Source organism: Gopherus evgoodei, chromosome 8, assembly GCF_007399415.2.
Source record: "Gopherus evgoodei ecotype Sinaloan lineage chromosome 8, rGopEvg1_v1.p, whole genome shotgun sequence".
In the NCBI taxonomy this organism is placed as follows: domain Eukaryota; kingdom Metazoa; phylum Chordata; order Testudines; family Testudinidae; genus Gopherus; species Gopherus evgoodei.
Genome location: NC_044329.1, coordinates 90,706,677 through 90,732,686, shown reverse-complemented (window position 1 = coordinate 90,732,686; position 26,010 = coordinate 90,706,677). Strand labels below are relative to the sequence as shown.

At 41.0% G+C, this 26,010-nt stretch overlaps 1 protein-coding gene across 4 annotated transcripts in view; it reads right to left on the bottom strand.

Annotated features, from left to right (window-relative positions):
* NEGR1 (neuronal growth regulator 1) overlaps nt 1-11,348 on the bottom strand; it is a 643,647-nt gene extending 632,299 nt beyond the window's left edge. For all 4 annotated transcript variants that reach the window (XR_004001643.1, XR_004001642.1, XM_030572935.1 and 1 more), the window contains exon 1: nt 11,001-11,348. Coding sequence is in view for 2 of the 4 variants with exons in the window: in XM_030572935.1 (XP_030428795.1) it covers nt 11,001-11,176 (176 nt within the window). In the remaining 2 variants the exon portion in view is untranslated. The remainder of the gene's footprint in view (nt 1-11,000) is intronic.
* Nucleotides 11,349-26,010: the final 14,662 nt, after the last annotated feature.

The following is a 26,010-nucleotide window of genomic DNA, read 5'->3' as shown; positions in this document are numbered from 1 at the left end:
TTCTTGGCTGCTGACAATCAGTGGCTTTAATTATTGGTGAAAATGGTCAGTGCATCTATTCAGGAGGGCAGAATGCCATCTTGAAAGGAAATGGTCAACTCAAGATTAAAATATTGTAATCCACTCCACACAGTTACATCTTAAGTCTACCCCTAGGATGTACTGTAAACTATTTGGCCATGTAGAGCAGGGATCGGCAACCTTTGGCATGCGGCCCGCCAGGCTAAGCACCCTGGCGGGCCGGGCCAGTTTGTTTACCTACCGCGTCCACAGGTTCAGCAGATTGTGGCTCCCACTGGCCGCAGTTCACCGCTCCAGGTGAATGGGGGCTGCGGGAAGCGGCATGCGCCGAGGGATGTGCTGGCCACCACTTCCCGCCACCCCATTGGCCGAGAGTGGGAACCGCAATTAGCCAAATCTGTGGACGCGGCAGGTAAACAAACTGGCCCGGTCCCCCTGGTAAGCACCCTGGTGGGCCATGTGCCAAAGGTTGCTGATCCCTGATATAGAGTCTAACCCTGGGACGTTCCTTGTACTCCATTCAAGAGTCAGAATCATGGAGCTCCAGGAGTCCCTGTGTAGGGAGATTTTGCATATTCTGCCTAGTGGCAGATTTTCACAGCTCATTGATTATGTGCTAGAGGTGTGGCCAAGGTATCCATACAATGTATGAATCCACTGAATCACATCCCTGTTGGGAGTGGAAGCAGCAGGCCAATCCAATACTCCTCTTCATAGCCAGTAATGGAGGCCAGGGCCCAGATGGACAAAGAGCCTGAATCCCTGGAATTGATTCTTCCATCTCCTATTCTCCAAGGTTTGGGTTATAGTCCACTCTTGTGCATAATGACAAGAAGAAAGGAATTAATCATGTTAAAGTCCTCTTTTTCTTTTTTATATAAAACAGCATGTCTTGAATGGATCAAATTCCACCTCTCACGTCTTACTGATTCCTTAATCTGTGATAAAATTTAGAGGAACTATATGAAACATTTATGATACATGCAATAAATAATTGTGGAGCAAATTAAGAATAGTTTAACTACTTGTACAATTTTCAAGTGCCATAAGGTGCTCTTCTCATAATTGGCAGAGATTTGGAATGTTAAAACTTGTTTAAGCGACCTCTTAGTTTTACAGATCTAACTATGGCAAAGTGTATTTATATTTTCTGAAAGATCCAAGAAAAGATTCAAGCAGCAGATTAATGTATGAGCCTAAAATGTAGAAGGGGCATAGAAGTCAAGCAAATTCCCTATTAATAAATGTGAAGCAACTAGGAAAGATAAAATAGCAAAGAATTAAACATATACAACAGCTGTGTGGACATGCATCAAGGGGACTCTAGTGATAATACATGTAATCTCATCTAAAATATGCTGGGCCAGTTACTTAAAGGCATATTCTGCTATCAGAACTCTCATTCACTTCACTAGAAATTCAGCACTTGGAATGATGGTGGAGTAATGACATTGGTGGACGTGTCAGAGGCTTTCCACCTGTAGGTGTATTAGTGTTTCTTTGCTGAACACTACCAGATTAACAGGCCAATTTCTTTTTGGGAAACAAAGTTGCTGCCAGAGATCAAAACTTTGAAAGTGACTAAGTGACTTGGAATCTAGTCTCATTGACTATCAATAGGATTTAGAGCCCGATGAAGATTACACACTTCTTATATTTTTACCAAAAATCTTAGGATGTTTCCTAGTGAAAAATTTACATTATGTGCACAGTACCTTCAGAAAAGATGGTGAGAACAGCAGCGAGACTACATATATTAATGTGCCCCCCATACTTTTCTGTAACCAGAAAAACAAGTCCCTCTTGAATAATCCTTGGGGTCTGTCATGTGACATGACTGTCCTCTGCACTACCATTTTAGCCCAAAGTCACAAGGCACAACAACATGGAGACTATTATTGCAAACACTGAGATGAGCTAATACAGATTTGGGCTGGGTATGAATTCTGAACTCCTCAGCCAGGTTAGACCATAACTGACATCTCCTTGAGTTAGTTTCTCTACAATCTCCATCCAGACAAAAGAATGCCTAACCCACACGAGTCTTTAACAACCGCCTATGTGTGGTAGCTGCAGCCAGCTGTTTTTAAGTCTATTGGGCAAAGCTCACCAGCTAAATCTACATCAAGATTTTTCAGACTCATAATTCCAAGGGGAGTACGACTCCTCCAGTGTTAGACTGGTAGAGATTGCAATATAGACAAGGTTAACGCATTTTTAACCATTTTCCTGTAAAACCATGGTAAAACATACACCAAAGTCCACTTAAACATCTGTGTTACAGCTCCTACCAATGCTCCTTCCAATGAAGCTAGAACCATGGATCTAAAAATTCTTAGTTTAGACAATAACTCTATATTTAACTCTCTGGATGGAAAGCATCAAGTTATTGTATAGTACTCCAACAATTTAAAACATGAATTTCATTACCAGTTTTCCCACATTTGTATAAAGGAAAACAAAACACTTCTACCTACTTTCTAAAATAGGGTGACTTGTAAATTTCATTCTCTCATTACATAAAAATATCAGATGAATCATTGAAAAGGATCCACTTAGATACTTAGATTTGAAAAAGAAATGAAGAGCAAATTATCTTTACTTTTTCTAATCCCTGACATAAGTGTACAAAAAGTAGGTCTAATATTTTTGGCTATTACGGTTTTAGATTTCAGATAAGAAGAAAAGAAAAAGTGAATTGCACTTTAAACTTGTTTGAAAGTAAATAAGTTATTTGGAGCAAATTTTACCCTAACTCACAGTGGTGTAAACCCAGAATAGGTGCCCTGATGTACAAATCTGGGTTTAAATTTACATCAGCAAAACAGTATAACTGAGCCCTTTTGCTGTTTCTGTTTGTGAACTCATAAGAAAGATCAGGTCTGAAGAAATTATATTGTCATCTTGATAAGGATAGTCAAACTAGACTTTGAGTTACATATCTGTAGGTGATCAAACTCATATATGCAGATATTTTAAAGGGATTATGTTTGCAATGCCCAGCAATGGGCAATTTAAGGACTCCTCTTTCAAAAATGTATAAGACTTTCTGCAATGTGTAAAATCTAGAGGGCCACATACATAATCCACCTGCATACTAGGCTATTGTAGTCAGGTGCATATAAGAGTAAACTCCTCTCTGAGTTTTTCCCTGAAGTGTTATCAGCAGGGCAGTAAGTCCAGTAGAATGGTCTTTGGCAGCAATACACAACATTCACCCTCCAGTAGTTCCTAGAGCTGCACCCAGCAGTTTTATTGGCAGGAAGCAGATTCAGCAACAAGGAGACTGGTAGAGGGAGGCTCTGACAGTAACAAATACATAAGCAAGAGTCATTTGATCGTTGGAGAAACAGAGGCAAAAACATATTCAAGACAGTTCTCCATCCTCATTGTAATCTCAATTTAGCTTTAATTTGTCCCCTCCCAAAGTGTTTTCTAAAATTGCAGTTTCTGTTGTTAAGATGTTGCAGACATGTTCCACAACTTTGCTGCACGATTCTTTTGTACGATGGCTTTAAATGAGTCATTAGATAACTACAAGTTGCATATATTTCTAAACGAATCATGATTTTATGCAGTATTTTAGCAGTTAAAAAATTTTTGATAACGCTCTTCTCTCATGCAATGCTCAGTCCTGCGGTGCTTGTATCAAAGTCTTGCTGACTTCATCAATGGGAGCAGTGCACACACATTGCAGGTAGAATTCGGCCCTCGGGAATGAGGTGGCTTTTCTTTGTAAATGACATCATACTAAATCATTAGAATGGCAATACTATTTTAATCTTTTTTAAAAATCATTTCCTTTTCAATTAGACTTGGATAAATAGTGGTCCACTGAGTCTTTTCTTGGGTGCAACGTTCTGCCTGTGTGCTGCAGGATTACAGACAATTTTTTTGGGGAAAAAGACAGAGCCAAATTTGAAGTATGTAGATATTAGGCATCACTCCCCACTGCTCAGACATGATACCTACTGAAGTTAAAGGGGGCTTGCTCTGAGTAAGGAATTCTTAAGATTTTTGAACCAAAAAGTCATATTAGCCAACAAACAAAAGCTCTTAACAGGTTGGAGAATTGATCTGAAATCGACAAGAAGAAATTCAATAAAGACAAGTGAAGGTACTACACTTAGGAAGAAAAAAAATTGAATGCACAATTACAAAATGGGGAACAACTGACTAGGAAGTAGTACTGCTCGAAAGGATCTGTGAGTTATATTGGATAACAGATTGAATGAATCAACAATGTGATGCAGTTGCAAAAAGGCTAATAGACTCATAGACTTTAAGGTCAGAAGGGACCATTATGATCATCTAGTCTGACCTCCTGCACAACGTAGGCCACAGAATATCACCCAGCCACTCCTGTAACAAACCCCTAACCTATGTCTGAGTTACTGAATTCCTCAAATCATGATTTAAAGACCTCAAGGTGTAGAGAATTCTCCAGCAAGTGACCCGTGCCACATGCTGCAGAGGAAGGCGAGAAACCTTCAGGGCCTCAGCCAACTCTGCATGACTTTTGGCCTCTCTCACTTAGGCCATGTCTACATCTAAAATTTTGCAGCGCTGGTTGTTACAGCTGTATTAGTACAGCTGTATAGGGCCAGCGCTGCAGAGTGGCCACACTTACAGCAACCAGCGCTGCAAGTGGTGTTAGATGTGGCCACACTGCAGCGCTGTTGGGCGGCTTCAATGGGGGTTCGGGGAACGAGAGAGCAAACCGGGAAAGGAGACCAGCTTCGCCGCGGTTTGCTCTCGCGTTCCCCGAACCACCCAGCAAAACCGCAGGGAAGGAGACCTGCTTGTTCGGGGAACGAGAGAGCAAACCGGGAAAGGAGACCAGCTTCGCCGCGGTTTGCTCTCGCGTTCCCCGAACCACCCTGCAAACCGTAGGGAAGGAGACCTGCTTGCTCGGGAGTTCGGGGAACGAGAGAGCAAACCGGGAAAGGAGACCAGCTTCGCCGCGGTTTGCTCTCGCGTTCCCCGAACCACCCTGCAAACCGCAGGGAAGGAGACCTGCTTGCTCGGGGGTTCGGGGAACGAGAGAGCAAACCGGGAAAGGAGACCAGCTTCGCCGCGGTTTGCTCTCGCGTTCCCCGAACCACCCTGCAAACCGCAGGGAAGGAGACCTGCTTGCTCGGGGGTTCGGGGAACGAGGAGAGCAAACCGGGAAAGGAGACCAGCTTCGCCGTGGTTTGCTCTCGCGTTCCCCGAACCACCCTGCAAACCGCAGGGAAGGAGACCTGCTTGCTCGGGGGTTCGGGGAACGCGAGAGCAAACCGGGAAAGGAGACCAGCTTCGCCGCGGTTTGCTCTCGTGTTCCCCGAACCACCCTGCAAACCGCAGGGAAGGAGACCTGCTTGCTCGGGGGTTCGGGGAACGAGAGAGCAAACCGGGAAAGGAGACCAGCTTGATTACCAGAGGCTTCCTCAGGTATGCTGGGATACCTGCTTATTCCACGGAGGTCAAGAAAAGCGCTGGTAAGTGTCTATACTTGATTACCAGCGCTGGATCACCAGCGCTGGATCCTCTACACCCGAGACAAAACGGGAGTACGGCCAGCGCTGCAAACAGGGAGTTGCAGCGCTGGTGGTGCCCTGCAGATGTGTACACCTCCTAAGTTGCAGCGCTGTAACTCCCTCACCAGCGCTGCAACTTTCTGATGTAGACAAGCCCTTAATCCCTATATGTTCTGACCTCAGTAAGGTAGCTTTCCTTGCTAATCCCTCCCATTTTCCACTTCTTGTAGGTTTTCTGCTTTTTCTTAATCACCTATCTAATCACCGCTAATATTCTGGTGTTTGTTGTTGTTTTTTTTTTTAACAGCGGTGTCATATTTCAGATGTGGAAAGTAATTGCCCTGCTGTATTCAACGCTGGTTAGGCTTCAGTTGGAGTACCACTCTTTAATTCTGGGCACCATACTTTCGGAGAGATGTGGACAAATTGGAGAGAGTCCAAAGGAGAGTAACAGAAATGATAAAAGCTTCAGAAAACCTGACCTATGAGGAGAGGTTAAAAATCTGGGTATTTTTAGTCCTGAGAAAAGATGACTGAGAGGAGAGCAGATAAGTCTTCAAATATGTTAAGGACTGTTAAAAAGAGGACAGCAATCGGTTGTTCTCCATACCACTGTTAAGAAGCAATCCGCTTAATCTGCAGCAAAGGCAGTTTAGATTAGATATTACGATAAGCTTTCTAGCTATAAGAAGAGTTAAGCACTAGAATAGGCTTCCAAGGAAGGTTGTGGAAGGACCATCCCTGGAGATTTTCAAGAACAGGTTAGACAAACACCTGTCAGGGATGGTCTAGGTATTCTTAGTTCTACCTCAGAGCAGGGGGTTGAACTAAATGATCTCTCGAGGTCCCTTCTAGCCTTACATTATAATAATTCAGGTTGTTTGACCGCAGATACTTTGTTTCTGGGTATTTTTAAAGGGCTACATTCACAGAGTAGAAAGCAGTGCCTTCCTTACAACTTTTAGCCCAGTGTGGAAGACCCAGGTTCAATTCTCACCTCTGCCTAATATCTTGAATAAGTATTAGGTCAGAGAGGAAAAACTCCATAATCTGGTAGTAGGAGCACCCGCCTGCGATGGCAGAGTCTGACATCCAAGTCCCTGTTCCTTTGACTATTTAGTTATTTATACAAAATAGAACAGGTTCAACAAGAGAGAGACTGAGAGACACTCTGCCCAGCACTCAACTGCCAGGAGGTGGAGAGAAGACCCAAGTTCAAGTCCCTCCCCCAATTAATAGTAATAGTCCCTCTTCTCCCTTTTTCTAGCAAAAGCCATCCACATATAAATAAAGCTATTTATGTGAAAAATTTCACCAAGCTCTAGATCCAGTCAGGACTGGGCCTAGCCATATTGTTCTAGGTGCTGTAGGAACAGAGGGATATATATAACCCCTACCTCAAACATCTTAAAATCAATGCAATTACAAAATGGAAGAGGCCTGCCTGTGGGGGCATGTAACTCACCCCCCTGTGAGTTCAGGATTGTTCCCCATGGTATGTCTGTCTAATGCTTCATTTCATGGCATTGCATGAGCATTAGAAAAACATTACAGACCTGTGCTTGTTTTTCTTAAATACATCTCCACACTTGCAAAATGAAAGGACAAACTAGTTATTTTACTTATGATATTTAGTGGTACTCTTCATCTGTAAATCTCCAAGCACTTAAAACATTTATTTTATATTTTTCAGATAGAAAACTTAGAATCAGAGAGGTCCAGAACAAATTCATAGCAGTTCATAGAATCTGGTACCTACCTACTGAAATATATCACCTGCTTACTACAATAGGACACCCTAAGTAGTATTTTCAGCTCCTAAGGATAGCTTTGTTACAACACTGAGGGGCAAAATTCTGCCCTCGGATACACATGTGCAACTCCATTTGCTTCAGTGGGAATACACACACGTCAACTGAATACAGAATCTATTCCTAGCTGTCATGTGCAATTAAGTTAAATGGCACAGGCAAAATCACTTAAAAATGTTATAATCTTGAAAACTTGAACAGGAACGTATTCAGAGCAAGAGTATTAAAAATGCGTTGACTCTCTGATAATCAAGACACCTGTAAATCAAACGAATTAGCATAATCTCTCTCATCACCTAGTAAAATGCTGACTCAAGAAGTGAGGAGAATGACTTGTAGAGTCTAACTCCTTTAAAAGGTGTTTTATGCTCAACACATTCATTAGAGGCTTTCTGATTTTAACATGCAAAGTACAAAGGTAACTCCCTAGAGATCCCATTCCTGCAAAGGAGGGAATAACTAATGCAGATACAATCTGCAATCTGACACTAAGTGAGGAGCCAACACACATACACACACACACAATTAATGGTCAGCACTAACAGAGCTCTATTACAGAAAAAAGATGCACAGTACCAACTCAGAATCACACTTATACAGCTACCTTTGAGTACTGCAATGTACATTTATCCAGAAAATCTAAATACAGTGGTCTGGGGGAGGTGAAAGAAGCTCATTTTTCTGAACGCAAATTAATCGCTTCATTGAACTCACTGGACACTGCATTTACAGAGCAATACTCTGTTTCCAGTGCCAAGACCTAATAAAAAACAAATTCCTTAGTTTCATTAATTAAAAAAGTTTCATGTGTATTCACGATATGAATATCCTCTGGGGAAAATTTCAAGAAGAGCAGAGAAGGGTCTACATGAAAAGTCTCATTAAATGCTCTATGCTTCTCCTGTACCTCCTTTAGAAAATGCATTCTCTTAGTGATGGTGCATTGTTCCTCTAAAATTATCTCATTACCTTGTAATACAGTAAACGTCAAGCAGCAAGAAAACCTACTAAAGATATGAAAGAGCTAAAAATATGGATTTCATTAATAAGTCATCTATGTCTTTAAAGGGAGGGAAGAATGCTTTATATTGAGATGGAGGGACTATGAATACCCCATATATTATTTCAGCACAAATATGCTTTTGGCTTCTGAGTTCTACAGGTAAGTAGTGATGTATACTCCATCCTTAATAGTATTCTCTTCCAAAACAGATATTCTCTCACCTACGAAATAAAAATGATTGTTTGACTTTAAAACTCCAATTTCATTTATGTAATCCATCTAGCTGCATGGGTACTGAGTTGCGAACTAACAATTTTAGGCCTCACAGAGTTTAATATACTGTAGTGCTACACTCTAGCTCTAAGACACCAATAGATAACCCTTAGAGTCACACAAATATTTGTATTACTTTAATTTTTTAATGTAGGATTTCTTTTTAATTTTCCAGAACCACCAATGACACTCAGTACAGTATTTGTTTGAGTTCTGTCCTGAACTAAGAACTGCAACTCCTCAACTCTTGTTCTCTGCAACCTTTAAATCTGAAGCTCTGAAAATAAAGATAGGAAATGTAACAGCAAAATATGTCTGTCCACAAAAACAGAGAAACCAAAGCAAGTGGATTCATGGTTTTAGAGTGCCCTAGGAGACTAACTACAGTATATTCCTATAAATAATACAAAATTGCACTGCATAGACACTGGTTGTATTCTCAACAGATACTACATCAGGAACACTCAAGGAAATCTTATGCAATATTTTCCAAGCAAATTGTCAAATCCACGAAAACTGTATCGGGCTAGGTCACTTTTTAATCTGGAAGTCGAAATCAGCTACTTCCAAAGGGAAAAGAAAATAGCCTATAGCCAAATAGTTTGTGGTTTAAAACTACTGCAGATTAAAGTCTAGACTTACAAGACACAAGAAGATTCAGTCTATTCTTATCAAATCTGAAGTACTAAGAAAATGATTTTTTTAATTACTACAAAGTATCTTGACAAAGTAAAATGTATCAAAAAGCTAAATTTGAATTTTTTGCAGTTTTAAACTGAAGATTAATAAATTTGAGTCAAATAGAAGAATTCAGCTATATTAAGTATATTGCACTACTACTGGTAAACAAATTTTGCACCAGCCAACTGGACTGGAAAAAATATTACCACCATATGGAATGCAAGCTTTATTAAGTGATTCAATAACTGAGTTACCATAAGCATGTAGTCTCTTAATGGTGTAAAACTAGAACTGGTAGTTGTCATTGCAGGATGGTTCCTTTCATGTTAATCATTAGGAAACAAAAAAGCTAAAATTATAGTATATACACTTCTAATACTGTGCAATCTTTAATGCCCCTTTACAACTGTGCAATATACTGGCAAGGAATGTTTGAATAGCAGATTCTATAACAGACATTAAAAACCATCATGTAGAATTTTCATCCAGCACTAGGGATTTCCAAACTTCCATAGACAAACTTACTATTCAAAAAGCAGGTATGTATTATTTGCATCCATCTAATGTTTAGTGAAAAGTCTTAGACATTCTTCTGTAATAAGGTATTTGCTGTCAATAGTTGTCTCAAAACATACATTAACTGAGCAGGGGTTCTGAATGTATAATCCAAGGGCTAATCTGTGTTCTTAAACTAGGTTTGGTTAAAATCTAAATATTTAAAGTAGCACATGATTTCCACCACCGATCAGGATTTAAGAGTCTCCTAATAGAATTACATACCACACCCATAGAATTAAATTACAGAGGCACTGGTCACTGGTTATTAAACAAAGACACCCAATGTTAATATTTAAAGATATACATCTGAAGATGTATTTTGAGACCATACAACTCAGACATACAGACTTGCACAGTGAATGAGAATACAGCCATTGTCCGAATAATGTGTGTTCAAACATCGGAGGAGGGCAGTTATGAAGAATTGCTGAGATCTGTACACTGTTGAGTATCAATTTACATTAAAAAAAAACAGAATGAGCTTCTGTGAGTATCTCCTTCTGCAATTGCTTCGGTTTTGGGAGGTAACTGGGCTATAGCTGATCTCTGATGAGCCATTACATCTTTCAGAGGCAGTGGAGTGAGAGAAACAAGCCTTACGAAGAAAGTTGCAAACTTATTCCGGGAGGTGGGGGGGGGGGATTAAAAAAACTTCCCAAACTTAACAGAGTAGAAGAGTGCACCGCGTAGCAAAGGGAGACCACCTGAGAACTGCTACTATATCTAGAAATGGAGATATTGGGGAAGAATAATAGGGACACGCCTTTTAATTCCACTGAAATACTGGGATGGCTCTGGAAAGGGACAAGTGAGAAACAGAAGCAGAGGGACTGGCCCTCCTGAATAGGAAGCGTTGGCATGAATGACTGAGCACTAGTTTCAAAGTGGGACCGCCTCTCCCGGACCTACTCTTACCAAGGCTGCTTGGACTTGGAGATTAAAAAAAGCAGCAGCAGCTGGAGTGTGTTACAAAATGTCCATCTTTCTAATGCTCAGAGTGAAAATAAAACCTCCTCTTCTAAGGCAGCTAAACCAACACGCGTATTAGAAATGCCTGCAGTCGCTTGGAAATGGCTTTGCACAACGCTCTCATTCACTTGCACAGAGAAGTAAAGAAGAGGCTCGGTTTCCTACCTAAGCACAGCCGTGTCCCCTTTTCTGACCACCAGGTTGTCCACAGCTGCCCCAGGGAAGTCCATACTCTGTCCGGCTGGGAGGCAGGAGGGCAACAAGCAGCACAGGCTGAGGAGCACAGCAGCCAGCCACTGGTTTGAGCAACAAGCACCCTGCACCAACAGCATCATGTCCATCCCTGCTCGGGGCTGCTCTCTCTCAGCTCCCAGCCCCTGGTACTCGTGACGAGCCTTCCCTTCAGCCAGGCAGCCAAGGCACTGGCAGAGTTCTGCCTCGCCTGGTTTCTTTTGGCCGAGTCCGGAACGCGTCTATTCTCGGGTGGCTCGCACACCATCTAGCGAGGAGGGAAGCGCGCAGGAGACTGAGAGCAGGAGAAGCAGCAGCAACAGCGTCAGGCTCAGCAGCAGCAGACGGCCCCCAGGCTCCGAGCCGGTTGCCATGCAGCCGTTTCCTTAGCAACTTGTCCCGATGGCTGGTGGTGGAGCAGAGGAGAAAAAAGCGGGGGGGGGGGGGGCGGAGGAGAAATAGCTAAAAGCAAAGCAGCAGCAGTAGGAGGAGGTGTGCTACAGCCACCGACATGGCAATACGGAAATAAATGGTATGCAATTAAAGGCACTGATTGCAGAGTGACCCCGTTTGCAGGAGGGAGATAGCTGAGTTTGCTAGTCAGCGGCTTTGTAACACACAACTAACTCGTTCAAGCTGCAGTGCCCTGCACGGCGGCTCGTAGCCACGCCCGACACTGCTGGCCAGGACGGTTCCGACCCAGCGCTGCTCACGCGCCGCCGGGCCCGGGCTAGCAGCCGATCCGCGCGAGCAGGCGGGGGCCGAGGAGCAAGCTTCAGCGGGGAGGACTCTGCTCCGGCGCCCCCGGGCCAACTGGGTCAGGAGAACCCCCTCCCGACCCCATCGTGAGCCCAGCTTGTGGGCGGGAAAGGGGTGAAGTGGATGCGGGGCTGGGGAACCCGCACCTTAGTCTGCATCTACCTAGGCAGAGGAGAAGAGTGAGGAGGCTCCTGTAAATGGCTAGCTAAGGGGCTTGCATTGCCCTAGGCTGGGGAGAATGCAAACCCGCATCTCTCCTCAGAGCTAGGGAGAAAAAGAAATCAACGCCCACGGAAACACATCGCATCCCTGAGGAACCAGCGACTCCCATCTCCCCCAGGGACACACAGAGAAGAAAAGAGAGTCCTTAAGAATAGGTCAAATTGTCACCTTAGTGGAATATCCCATCCTCGGAATATAGGGTGACCAGACAAGTGTGAAAAATCAGGATGGAGGGAGGCAGAGGTAATAGGAGCCTATATTAGAAAAAGACCCAAAAATCAGGACTGTCCCTATAAAATTGGGACAGCTGGTCACCCTATCGTAGTATGGGAGAAATCCTCCAGTGAGGGTTCCCATTCTTAGGGAAGGAGCAGCTATGTACCACTGGTATCAAACAATTCTGTGACCCAACCAGACTGCATCATAGACCTCTCAGCCCTTCAGAAAAGTGTCCATTAAATTGTGAAACCTAACAACTCTATTCCAAAAGGAAAGGCAGTAAAGCGGTACACAGGTCTAGGAATTTGAAATGCAATTTATTTCATTGTCTCCTGGGAGAAACTTACTGGCCACTAACTCTTCTTTAAATCAAGGTGCACATATATTTAGCCAAAAATATATGCTTGATTTTCAATAGGAAGTATTAGATTCAAGTCAAACTTTGATACCAGATTATGCTTTCATAAATCTATGCAGAATTGTACAATTTTAGCCTGAAACCTACTTGACTAATCCACATCTAGCATAACCACACTTCCTGCTGTCATTCTCCTTGATAAATGGTTGTGGCACAGATATATCCTAATTGGATCTTTGAAGGTGATAGTATGATGCATCAAGGTAGTTCTCCCTAGTCTCACCACAAATGTCAATACAAACCTTCAAGACTTTTCCTTCTAGGTCTTCCTGAAATTCTGTTAAGATGCACATTCAGGAAACAAGAGGACTCCTTGTCCATCTGTAAACTAAAATCCATTTCTATATCCTGTCTCCCAAGAACTTTCTATAGTATCTCTGAACATATGCATGAGCAATTCCTAATAGTATCTCACAACCTCATATCATCACGGATCCAGCTTCCCTTAAGATTTCATAGGAGCTTTGTCATTTTGCCAAAAGCTTACAAGCAAAATTTTGCTTTAATATAAATTCTCACACTTCTGCCTTAACATTTATATATTGGGCCTTCTGCTTTCCCTGAAAGGCTTTGAGATGTCCCAAGCAGTAAATCTCTCATTTCTGCCAACTGGCCTAATTTAGACTGTATAATTAGCCATGCCCTTCAATGTTTTGGCTTCAGTTTCCCAGCTTTTTACCAGGATACCTAGGGGATCTTCACTTATGGTGAGAAAGGAGCTCAGTGGAAAAACAAAACCATGTACTCCTATAGGCAAATGAAAATAGCAACCTCTAATACTAGTTTGGCCCTGTGGTATTAATAAACTTTTATAAAATCCACCTCAACACCTGCTCACCTCTTTCTTTAAGATCATTAGGTTGTGGATGACTGGCTGGTTTTGTCCTGCTGACATGTATTTTCCAGTGTAGTTGTTGCATAACCAATGAAATAAAATTGAATTTCTGATCAGTGATAATCTCACCAGAAAAGTGATCCAGCATATTTTTGACTATTTGAGAGGAATGGTATCTCAGTTACCATTAACAGCATAAGAGGTGTATGGTGCCTTTTCATAGTCCCTTTTAAGTTGCAAAAGGGAATAGAAGCTTGTACAGTAGGCAAGCTCTGTGTCCCCCTTAGGGCTAACCCAGGTGAAACACTCGGGATCTCCTGCCTATGCCTCAAAAACTTTTCCCTTGAGTGTCCAAGCAGCATACAGCTAGTTTCTCCTTGTTAGGAATTTTTATTCCCTTTCCCTTGTCGTAGTATAATTCCCCACTCTAAACCTTAGCGTCCAAAAGATGGGGTACCAGCATGAATTCCTCTAAGCTTAATTACCAGCTTAGAACCTGTAGCGCTGCCACCAACCAGGAATTCCAGTGCCTGGTACACTCTGGTCCCCCCAAAACCTGGCCCGGGGACCCCTAGACCCAGTCCCTCTGGATCTTAACACAAGGAAAGTAAACCCTTTCCCTCACCATTGCCTCTCCCAGACTTCCCCTCCCTGGGTTACCCTGGAAGATCACTGTGATTCAAACTCCTTGAATCTTAAAACAGAGAGGAAAATTTACCTTCCCCCCCTCCTTCTCTCTCCCCCTCCCAGATTCTCCCTGAGAGAGAAAGTAATCCTAACACAGAGGGAAATTAACCTCTCTCTCCCTCTTCCCTCCTTTCTCCCCACCAATTCCCTGGTGGATCCAGACCCAGTCCCCTGGGGTCTCACCAGAATAAAAAAAAAAATCAGGTTCTTAAACAAGAAAAGCTTTTAATTAAAGAGAGAAAAACAGTAAAAGTTATCTTTGTAAATTTAAAATAGAATAAGTAAAGGGTCTTTCAGCTACAGACACTGGGAATACCCTCCCAGCCTAAGTATACCAGTACAAATTAAAATCCTTCCAGCAAAATACCAATTTGAACTCCTTCCAACCAAATACACATTTGCAAATAAAGAAAACAACCATAAGCCTAACTCACTTTATCTACCTAGTACTTACTATTCTCAACTTATAAGAGCCTGTATCAGAGAGATTGGAGAGAAACCTGGTTGCATGTCTGGTCCCTCTGAGCCCCCAGAGTGAACAACCACCAAAAGCTAACAGCACACACACAAACTTCCCTCCCTCAAGATTTGAAAGTATCCTGTCCTCTGATTGGTCCTCTGGTCAGGTGACAGCCAGGCTCACTGTTCTTGTTAACCCTTTCCAGGCAAAAGAGATATGAAGCACTTTTGTTCTATTAACTCTTACTTATCTGTTTATGACACCTTCATTCTGCTTCCAGCTGTAAACTTATCTGATGGGACAACAAGCAGTCCGGTGGCACCTTAAAGCCAAATAAATCTGTCAGTCTGTAAGGTGCCACCGGACTCCTGTTTTTGTGGATACAGACTAATACAGCCTGATACTTATCTGATTGGAGGAATTTACTTGTGTGTCTCCTCTTCATGTGGGTGTGGGGAGAGGGAAAGAGAAGAGCAATCAATTAAGTCTTTTGGCCTCCGATGAGCCACAGTAATTTGTCTAGTATTGATGGGCCTTCTCTGTTAGGCAGGAGGACCTAACACCTTCTGTTAGAAGCCGGCATTTCAAATTAATTTATGTCTCTTTCCTGTCTGGTGATTTATACAGTTAGGGTAGCTTACAATGTAAACACTCAAATATCTTACAATATAGAGCACAGATGTTGTAAGTGAGATTAATACCTGGAGCACTTTATAAACATCCAAACACTAAGCACATTTTTTATAACTAATACCCATTTTAACAATACTAACAGGTGCGCCAGACTAATTCCAACTATGTATTTCTCAGCGTTCAAATGAGATATGGAGGCCTTGGCATGAGCTGGCACCTGGTTTGCCATAGCCAAACAGTTCATAAACCTGTGACTTCCAACTCCCTTTCTCTTGACAGTCTTAATTTCCTTCTCCTTTATGCTTCACCCTCTTCTATTGCATTCCACTTTTGTAGGTCTTTTCCAGTTACCACAAAAGATCCTGGTCTATTTCAATTGAAAGGCATCTTTCCTCCCTTTTTGTCACACAAGCTTCATACTAAGTCATACAGAGGCTGGGCACCAGGCTATAAATACTGCATAATATAGAATGCTCACCTTTGTATATTAAGTATCACCTTATAGTAGCGGTAATTCTCCAGTCCCCATAATACACAATTTTAGATGGTTTAGATCCTTTATGGAGATCCACCAACTATACACAAGAGAATGTGAGAACATTCTGTACTTGCCCCTAACCAGCTGCCCGGGACCCCACCTCCTATCCATCCCCCCTGCTCCCTGACTGCCCTGACTCCTATTCACACCCCCACCCTCTGATAGGCCCCCCAGGACTCCCACACCTATTCAGCCGCCTCCTGCTCCCTGTCCCCAGGGACCCTATGCCCCTCATCTAATCCCCCCACCCACTCCCTGCCCCCTTATCATGCCGCTCAAAGCACCAGAACTGGCAGCTGTGCTGCCCAGACAGAGCCAGCCATGCCGCCACACAGTCTAGTGCATCAGGGTAGGCTGGCAGCTCTCACAGCCATGCTGCCTGACAGGAGCTTGCAGCCCCGACACCCAGAGCGCTGGCAGCATGGCAAGCTGAGGCTGTGGGGGAGGGGGACAGCAAGGGAGGGGCCAGGGACTAGGAGCTCCCTGGCTGGGAGCTCAAGGGTTGGGCAAGAGGGGTCTTCTGCGCTACACTCAAACCTGGCGAAGATTTGTTCACTGTTCTTCCTTTCTACTTACTGAAGTAACTTTCTTTAACTTTCTTCCTACCATCCTCCCAGTGGGCTCCCTTTGCCTTTCAAGCTGTTCTCCTATCTGGAGGCTTTGTCTGGAGCCTGATGCTGCTATATCCCTGGGCCTGGAGGGGAGGAGGGTGTCTAGTATACCATAGTTCTTTTCCTCAGGACTCTAGAGAATCTAGCCAAACCCAGGAATATTTTTAGCTCCCTTTCTGCTACCAATTCAAGAAATGCTGGAAGAGGATACTTAGAACAGAAGTGTTCTGTTCTGCCAGGGAATTATTTTTCTGATCAGTCACCATTAAATTCCAGACCCAGGAGTGGGGTGAATTTGAGCATCCACCTCTACACTGATGTTTAGAGTTTCCTTTCCTCCTCTAAAAATAGTTCTTCCAGACAGAATCCAGCACCTCCCTAATCTCTTGCACCCTCAGTCATTTATGTTGTCTTGTATCCAAGTCCCCCCCAGAGACATCCCACTCTGACAATCACTTGTGACATGGCCCCAATGGAGCATGAGGATGTCCCGTCCACTTGAGAAGTGTAGGACAGGAGTCATTAAAGCCCATATGTTTACCACACAAAAATGACAAGCAAACACATCAGTGCTCAAGAATGTCAGATTCCATGGAGTATCTACATCTTAGCAGTTGCTTGACATCAAAGAGCTATCATGGAAGGTGATCCTTTCTGCCTCTACCCACTCTTCCCATGAGTCTTCCCCCTGCCCCTCTTCAGAGGGAGAAGAGTCTGTATCTGAAGGGCCTCAGGCTCCTCTTTTCCCAGCATGCGTGGCCATTTATCGTAGGACCACAGCTCAACCAGCTTCAGAAGTAGTTCAATCCTTCCTCTCAGCTGAAGAAATAGCCTACTTTCCACTTTTCCCTGAATTCATCCTTTATATAAAATGGTCCTCCATCTCCACCTTCATCCCTTCCCCAAACTGAGTACTCTCATTCATTCTATCACAGGAGATAAGGGGTGCTCTGACCCATCTTTATCTCAAAGGGCTAGTCTTGGGATCACAGTAACACACAAATGGAGAAAACAGGTGTTGCTTGTTCCTCCCTGAGTCCTCTCTTTATTTCCCACTGATTGCATAGCCTGTCACATGATATTGAACCAAAGATCTGTTTTCAGTTAGTTACTTTAATCAGTCTCCAAGTGTAATAGAGTGGAATTTAGCTGTTGTTGTCATGGGTTTGTGCAATACTGTTATTAGAGCAGGTCAGATAATATCTATTGAATTCCAAAATATTAGGAAATGTAAATGAACAAAATTTATCATATGGAATGCAAGCTTCATTAAGGGAAGCAATAACTGAGCTACCATAAGCATGTAATCTCTTAATGGCATGAAACTAAGTCATCCAGCACTAATTGTTAGACAAGTTGTCATTCATAGTGGTAAATAAAGGCATTTCATAGCCTCCTGTTAGCATCAAGAGGAAGACTAGTGAACAGCTGGGAATCATCTATTTTAATTGGGAGAGAGGCAGTTGTGTTATGTGAGAAGCCATTTAAATGTTTTGAGCTCTTATGCAAAATAGTCAATATTACACACTCAAATTGTGGTGATGAGCATGATATAAGAACACAGGTAGATCTAATTTTAGGAAGAGCCATTTAACATTTATTAAGTCACATTATACTGTTTTTACTTGACCTCAACTATTCTAAATATTTTTTGCTCCTTGAATAGAGAGACATTTCCACAATAACATGCTGTTAAACGTAAGATCATTTAAGATCTCAGTTAATGATAGTATTGAGGTCAATATGAAAGTTTTTATTCTATTTTCATTTTCAATTTAAATCCCCTGGTTTCAGGCCATTTGCAGATCAATGAAAAAGCAGGTAAGGGTTCAATAGAGTTTTGTTGTTCTGGAGACTAAATTCTTTCATCTGGATCTGTTTTGAGACTGTGCAGCACCTGCCACCAAATGTGTACACATGCACAGTGCACTTCCATGGGAGAAAAACAGAAACCTTTTACATTAGCTGGTTTTCCAGGAAAACAACTCACTTGGAATGTCTTTAATGGCATGGGGAAAATGTTCACTTACAGATCTCTGTAGTGGGTTCCTCTCAAAAATTAGATCATTTATAAATAAGAATGGTCAAGCCATATGATGATAGACTATTTGTGCTGAATGTAACTTCTTTTTTGGTTAGCAAATCAGTAACCATTCAGGGACTATTATCTTGGAATGTATTTGTTATTTGTAAGTATTCATTTAATAGTCTGGACAAAGTGTTCAGACTGACAAGCTCTTCACTCATCTTTTGTGTTGTGTGTTTAACTCATCTAGAAGCCCTAGTAAAAGAATGTGGGAATGAAGTGATAACATATGGTGAGTAGGAAACTGGCACTTTTGATCTCTGGTAGATTAATGTACCACACAGGAAAGGATGACAAGTGATTCAAGTAGGATGTCTCCAAAATGGTGGCCACTTGAGATCCAATGTGCAGTACATAGTGACATGGGTAACTGTAGCAATGAAGCTGGGTCCAGCAATCCCTCCTAATATGTCCTTTTCAAATATACACAGAGTGTATTGTAACAGGCTCTTTGGATCTACTTAAATGCTTGTGTTGATTTTTATTAATAATCATTTTCCCTAGTGCATAGGAAGAAGAATATCAGTGGTATCAGCCCCAGATGCCCTTCAGTTGGAGCTGCTATATGCCCCGTTTCTGGACACTTGAAACATGGCCTGGGCACTTTTGGGAAAAGGATATTAGATTTCAGGCTCCCAGCACTTCTGGTTTCAGTAGCAGATTCAACCAATTGTTTGGGTTTACAGCCCATAGTTTTGTTTTTAAAAACTTTTTAGAGAAGGAAGTCAGTTGTTGCTGTAATTCAGATATTTGTTCAACTATTTTCTCAATTCCTTTACAATGGCTCCTTGTCACAGCACAACTTGTGTCCATATGACAGTCCAAGGAAGAAATCTCACACCCGTGTTTGCCTCAGATATATTCTCAGAAGTGTCTTTGTTGAGTTTAATTCAGCCTCATGCTTCTCATCCTCCATTCTGAGCAACATAGCAAACTGGAGAATGGTCATGTTAGCTTTCTTTTGTTCCAGTTGTAGGGTAAGAATCAGATCCTGATCCCAGTGCATTCTGCAGAACTGTTTAAGTAGTAGTTCATCTCATTCTGTAGAGGGAATATTCCCTCTTGCAATAACCTTAAGAGCTGCAAGTCTCTCTCTACCTCTGAGCACAGGATTCTGGTAGATGTTATCCAGCTCAGCATAAAGAGAACTTAAACTAAGGTTAACAGTCTTATCTCTCTGAGGTGAATCAGTGCTACCATCCACATCTTGCATAAGATTCCAGGCAACACTGTGTAGATTGCTATTAGGCTGTTGTTCAGCTCAATTCTGGGTATGAAGATCCAAATTCTCAAGAGTGCCCATCCTGTGCTCAGCACTTCAAACAAGGTGGGCTCTCAAAATTGGGAGAGATTTGAAAATTTGATCCTAAATACTTTCCCAGTTTTATCTCCCCCCCATCAAATTGCTACATAAGAAGTTTTCCCAACCAGCTCTCAGAACCATTTTCCATTAGAGAATGTAGTTCTGTCACAATCTCAATGTGCTGTGAAATCACATCAACTTTATGTAATCTCATTTTGGAGAAAAAAGGTCCAATCATTTTGACATTTTCTGAACAAAGACTGTTTTGATTTTTCTTTTTGAAAAAACCTGTTCATTTCCATTTTTAATTTTGTACTATGTATTATAATAAAATAAAATTGCAAACCAAACAAAATATGTTTTTGTCAAACTGCAGTAGCAGGAGCATCTTGAGAACCATCCCCAGCCCTATGGTTTGTGGTGATGACCATGAAAGGCACCACTGGAGGACAGCTCTTGTGTCGATTGTCAATTAGAACAAAAGCCTGTGTTAATCATATTGTCTACTTTAATTAAAAAAAGTGATGTATACAAAACAAATTTTTTTGCAGGGAGGGGATTTTATTTTGCAGAGAATTTCAAAAATGTTCAGATTTTGTTCATAATTAGGGCCCTACCAAATTCAGGGCTGTGAGAAACACGTCACGGACCATGAAATCTGCTCTTGTGTGTACTTTTTCCCTATACTATACAGATTTCACAGGGGAAACCAGCATTTCTCAAACTGGGGGGTCCCAACCTAAAAAGGGATTGCAATGGGGTTGCAAGGTTATTGTAGAGGGAGTTGTATGATTGCCACCTTTACTTCTGCACCACCTTCAGATCTGGGTGGCTGGAGAGTCGGTGGCTGGAGAGTGGTGCCTGCTGGCCGAGGGCCCATCTCTCAAACCAGTAGCACAGAAGTAATGGTAGCAATACCATACCATACCATACTACCCTTACTTCTGTGCTGCTGTGGGCAGTGGCACTGCCTTCTGAGCTGGGCTCCTGGCCAGCACTTGACGCCCTACAGCCGCCCAGTTCTGAAGGCAGTGCCACTGCCAACAGCAGTGCAGAAGTAAGGTTGGCAATACACATGACCCCTCTACAATAACCTTGCAACCCCCTGTAACTTCCTTTTTGTGTCAGGATTCCCTAAAGTTATAACATCGTGAAATTTCACATTTAAATATCTGAAATCATGGAATTTATTATAAAAATCCTATGAATACAACATTGAACAAAATGTACTGTGAATTTGATAGGGCCCTATTCATAATAGTAAAACATAATTTGAATTCTCAAAATTCTGTGCAAAATAGAGTTTCTGTTCACCACACAGGTCTACTATGTGATCATGAATAAGCAAGGAAAGTGCTCTGAGACACAGTCTTAAGTTGCAGCCCTCATTGTAAAAACACAAGGAACCTTGATATAACTTACAGGGACTAGCTCTGATAAACTACAAAAAGCCACAAAAAAACCCACAAAAAACTTATATTGGAAAGACAGACAAATGACATTTATAGAAAAGCAAACTGAAAGTTACCAGTCACGTTATTTTAATGAAAATATGTTTTACTATTAAGACTGTTTGAAACTCTCGTCTACCAATTAAATCCTGTAGTAGTAACAATGCTGGAACACAGGCAGCAGAGAGATGTTGTTGCCTCTTTTTCAGCCTCTGCAAAGGCAATTGGAGCAGCAGTGCTGCAGAGTAGCCTCTTAAATCAGTTATCTTAAACCAGGAGACGTGCAGAGCTGCTATGCAGCGCCTCATCCAAGATATTCTTTTGAAATCTGGGCTCTGCTTCTTGTCATTTAGAAGAGCACAGGTACATTTAGGTTCTTGATTTTCAATCTTACTATCTACAACAATTATGGGGTAGGTGTGCACAAGGTGCTGTTATCAATAAAAGGTTAGTCATGTGTGGGTGCATGAAAACATTTTCTTTACCATATGGTATACTAAGGAAATAATTGTCAGATGGCAGAAGCTCACTAATATTGATGCCAAATACATATATAATACCGTCAACTTGTTAACAGCCTACATTTTCCTATTTTTAAGATGCACAAATGAATATAGTTTGAAAACATCTAGAACAAGCCTCATATTTGAGGCTTTTAAGAAGAAATATATTCCAAATACAAGGATAAATTATTATTATTTTGTATCACAACCAGTAGTGATTTGGATCACACTGAAGACAGGCAAAGCGCACAGGTTCATTCCTGAATAAACCCATCATTTATCTATTTAAAGTTAAACGATCACATACAGGAGTTTTCAGTTACCAGTTTGAAATGTCTCTTCTTGGGGCTGCTATTTCCGTGGGAACTGACATCTTCAGTATCCAGAGCAGAAATGGAATTTTGCCTTTGTGGAGAAGCAATTCTAATGAGTACTATAATTCTTCAAGCTTGAAGACTAAAAAGTTAAGCCACCTCTCTTAGTGAGGATAAAATATCTTTTAGAAATAGACAAACACTAAAAAAACCTTTTAAGTGCAAGAATATTTTGTCTTTCAAATTTTCTTGCTGATTGGTAGAAGGTAGCTATCAAAAGTTACATCTGAAGTGATGCTCGTTTAAGAATGAATTCTGAAAATGATTATGGTACTTTAGAATGCCATTAACCAGATTTTATACCTGTAACTTTCATGTACTTTGAGAAGCTATGGATTATGCTCAAGCACTATGTTAAGTATAACAAACAACAACTAGTTGCTTCCTTGATGTTTTTCAATCAGTAGATGCACAATTATGATTACTAAACAGATTAGAATTTAAACTCACATTTGGTGTTTGATACATTCATACTTTACAATTATTTGAATCTGAACCCAACACCATATTATTTTACTGCAGAAGGTTTTATGAGAGTAACTTGGGCAAGATAGGACCTATTATTTCCCAAACACCTCATGAGAGCTCATCCCTTCTAGATCCTTGAATGGAAGGGCTCCCTCTATGTAAGGATCTTCCCACACATGCACAGGTGCCTATACAGCATCATCCCAACCTCACTGAGACCTTGTGGAGAGAGGCCCCTTGGGGTGATGAAATGAAGACTGGGTGAGCTAAGCAGGGGGAAAACAGAACCAGAGAGGAGAGGGTATATATTGTCCCCACTCCAGGCCTGATAATAAAAGCCCATGTCAAGGAGCTAGTGTCAAGGCAATTGTTCTGGTCTCCCACAAACCCTGTTTGGGAATGGTCCCTGCAGTCTATTTTCTAGGAGAGGAAGAACCACTGCCCCACAGAGGAGAACTTGGTGGTGTGGCACTGTTTTATTTATTCGAGCTAATAGTGGAGTTCCATTAATTAAATTAGGGAAAACAACCTGTACTTGAGACCCAAGTCTCCCAAATTTAAATCAGAGAGGATATGTGGATAATTACATATTCTGGGTATTTGGGTGCCTAGAAATGTAATATTAGAGATGGGACCAAATCATAGGATTTGAATGTTCAAGATGAATAAGAACCCCAGATCTGAACTAAGTTCATCTCTAATGATTACTAAGGGCCCAAATTGAAAGATGTGTCACCCATTGTACCACTTAAAACCATGAGTAATCTTATTGATTTGTAGCCTCAACGTAAGAGAGTGAGCTAGCTTAGAATTAGGGAACTTAGATTATTTACTTTGTGAAAAGTACATACAATCAGTAGAAACATTGTCCTTTTGTTGCCTTGGAATGAGTAGGATAGCTTAAAACATTTTGTTCACTCCATAAAAAGATATAGATATATTTCTTTTTCTAAATAAATTTAGATATACAAAGGGCTCCTGCCATTTATGTACATTGATTTTTGTATATTGTGCTTTAACTTTGTTCATACTAGTTATTTTTTCCTGTTTTATTCAACTTCTTGCAGGTTTCTTGTCTAAAATAATTGACTTCCTGCTGAGTATTCTTTAAAAAAAAATCACATTCAAAATTATTGCAGACAGTTTAAAGAAACATTCATGTTCCTGTTCATAAAAATAAATAGTCCATCATAAAAACTGAATATCTTCCTTTTCCTACCTCACAGCTCACTTCCATACAGAGCAGTTGCCATTATAACATCAATATCTGCCAATGCGTGGGTCCTCAACATGGGGTTTCTGACCCATAATGGGGCTGCAAGCAGGCTTCAGGGTGTCAGAACAACCATCTAGTTCTTTATGACTAGCTGGACAGGAAGTTCCAAAACTATTTTCTGTTGTAATAGGGAGTCACAGTATTGAAAGGTGAAAAACACTGTGCTAACAGTTATTATTTCCTGTTTTAAGCATCAGAAGGAAATTAGTATTTCACATTATTTACCTACAACATTCACACTGTGTACTCATTTTAAATAAAGGCAATACAACATCAGTAATACGTGACCTATATATCAAAATATTAAGGTGGGAGTCACCAGATGGTGCTGTCATACATAGTCTTACAATTATTATTCTTCACATGCGAGCAGTGTAAGGACTTGGAAAAATACTTCTATTGTTGTTACTTTTGCAATGCTTGTTCTTTCTGAGGTAACACTGGAAAAAAAGGAGAAGTTTGTTTTGAGAATTTATGCTAATTAGAGAGAGTAAGGCAAACAGCAGAGTTGCTCCCTGGGAACCAGACACTGGTATTTTGGCTGAGATTCCTGAAAAGGGGGACTGTCAATGTCCCTGTTAGAGCACTTCTTCTCAAGAACTGTTGTATATAATGTAAATTTAAAAAGTGATTACAAGGATGCCAGGATTCTGTATTACTGATTTCTAGTGCTGATTAGGAAGTTTCTTAAACATTTTTTGTCAGAAAATATAGATTCTTGCAAATAGATTCAGCTGATAAAATTACAAAACTGACCCTTCTCTCTCAAAGTTAAAATTTTGAAAAAAATTGAGAATTGTCTAAACATCTTGTTTTGACATTTGACTTTTTTTCCCCAATTCAAAACAGGTTTTTGTTTTGAAGTTTTAGTACTAAAAAATTTAAAATAAGTCAAAAATCAAAACAAAACATTAGGAAATTACTGACACAAAACATTTTGACTGACCTGATCTAAACAAAATGTTCAGATTGTTGGTTTGCAAAAAATTAAAATTTTGATTTTAATCCCAGTTCAGAATGGAAAAAGAAATCTGAACTCTAAAAGCTCTTGTGGAATGGGAAATCCATCTTTCACCCAGCTCTACTGTTATTTTCCGTAATGAGAAACCAACATGCAAGGCCATGAAAAAGCTAGTACCACTCAGCAGTGAGGCCACAATATATAGTCTATTCAGGTAATAGAAGCTACATAATAGATGATAAATCCCCAAGGCAGAAACCTTAGTTTAATTCATAGCAGTAAATTGCCATACACAACTATGCCACTTCATCTGTAATAAATAAACAAACTACATTAAAGCAATAAGTGTGTTTAAACCCAGAAAGAAGGAAATTTAGTCGTAATTTGGTCCTGAGGAAGCGGGGCAACATTCAAGTTGGCACTCCATTTTTGTTGAATGGTGGACATTTTGAGTCTAACTTTCTTTCCTTTGACATGTTCAGGTGAATAACATTTTAAATTTTAATTTAAATTTAAGTAGTTTAATTCAACAGAACTTGAGTTAAAACTCCAGTCATTTTAAAATATATTATGATTGCGCTATTGCCACCCAGTAGTGAAAGTAAAATCAAAAACAAAACAAAATCCAGGGGGAAATAAAAATTGCTGAAATAACAGAAGCTGTATTCTTATTGTAAATATCACATCGTGTGTTTAAAAAATTATTTAACTTCACTTCACATACAAAATTGGATGCAGTTAACCAACCGCAGCAATTAAAACTTTAGAGGGAATGTATCAGAAAATTGGAGAAGGAGGAGAAAACACTTAATTATATGCAGACTTATGAAGTCAGTAAGAGACAAGAAATCAGAAAAGCTGAAATACTAAGATCTGCTGCATTCCATAAGAATACAAGCACAGAAGATTTACAGCAGGCGGATAGGGAGACAGAAGGAGACAATGTTGATGTTGTGATCAAAATGTTTGAGTAGTCTTGTACTCTGCAGAAAAATATCATGGTTCAGTGCCACACGTTTAACATTTACAAAAGGTCATGTACGGTCCTTGATCTGCACCCATAACTCCCATTGACATAAACAGGAGTTGTTCCATTTATCCAAGGTACTATATGACCACAAAAGCACATAAAGCATTTGA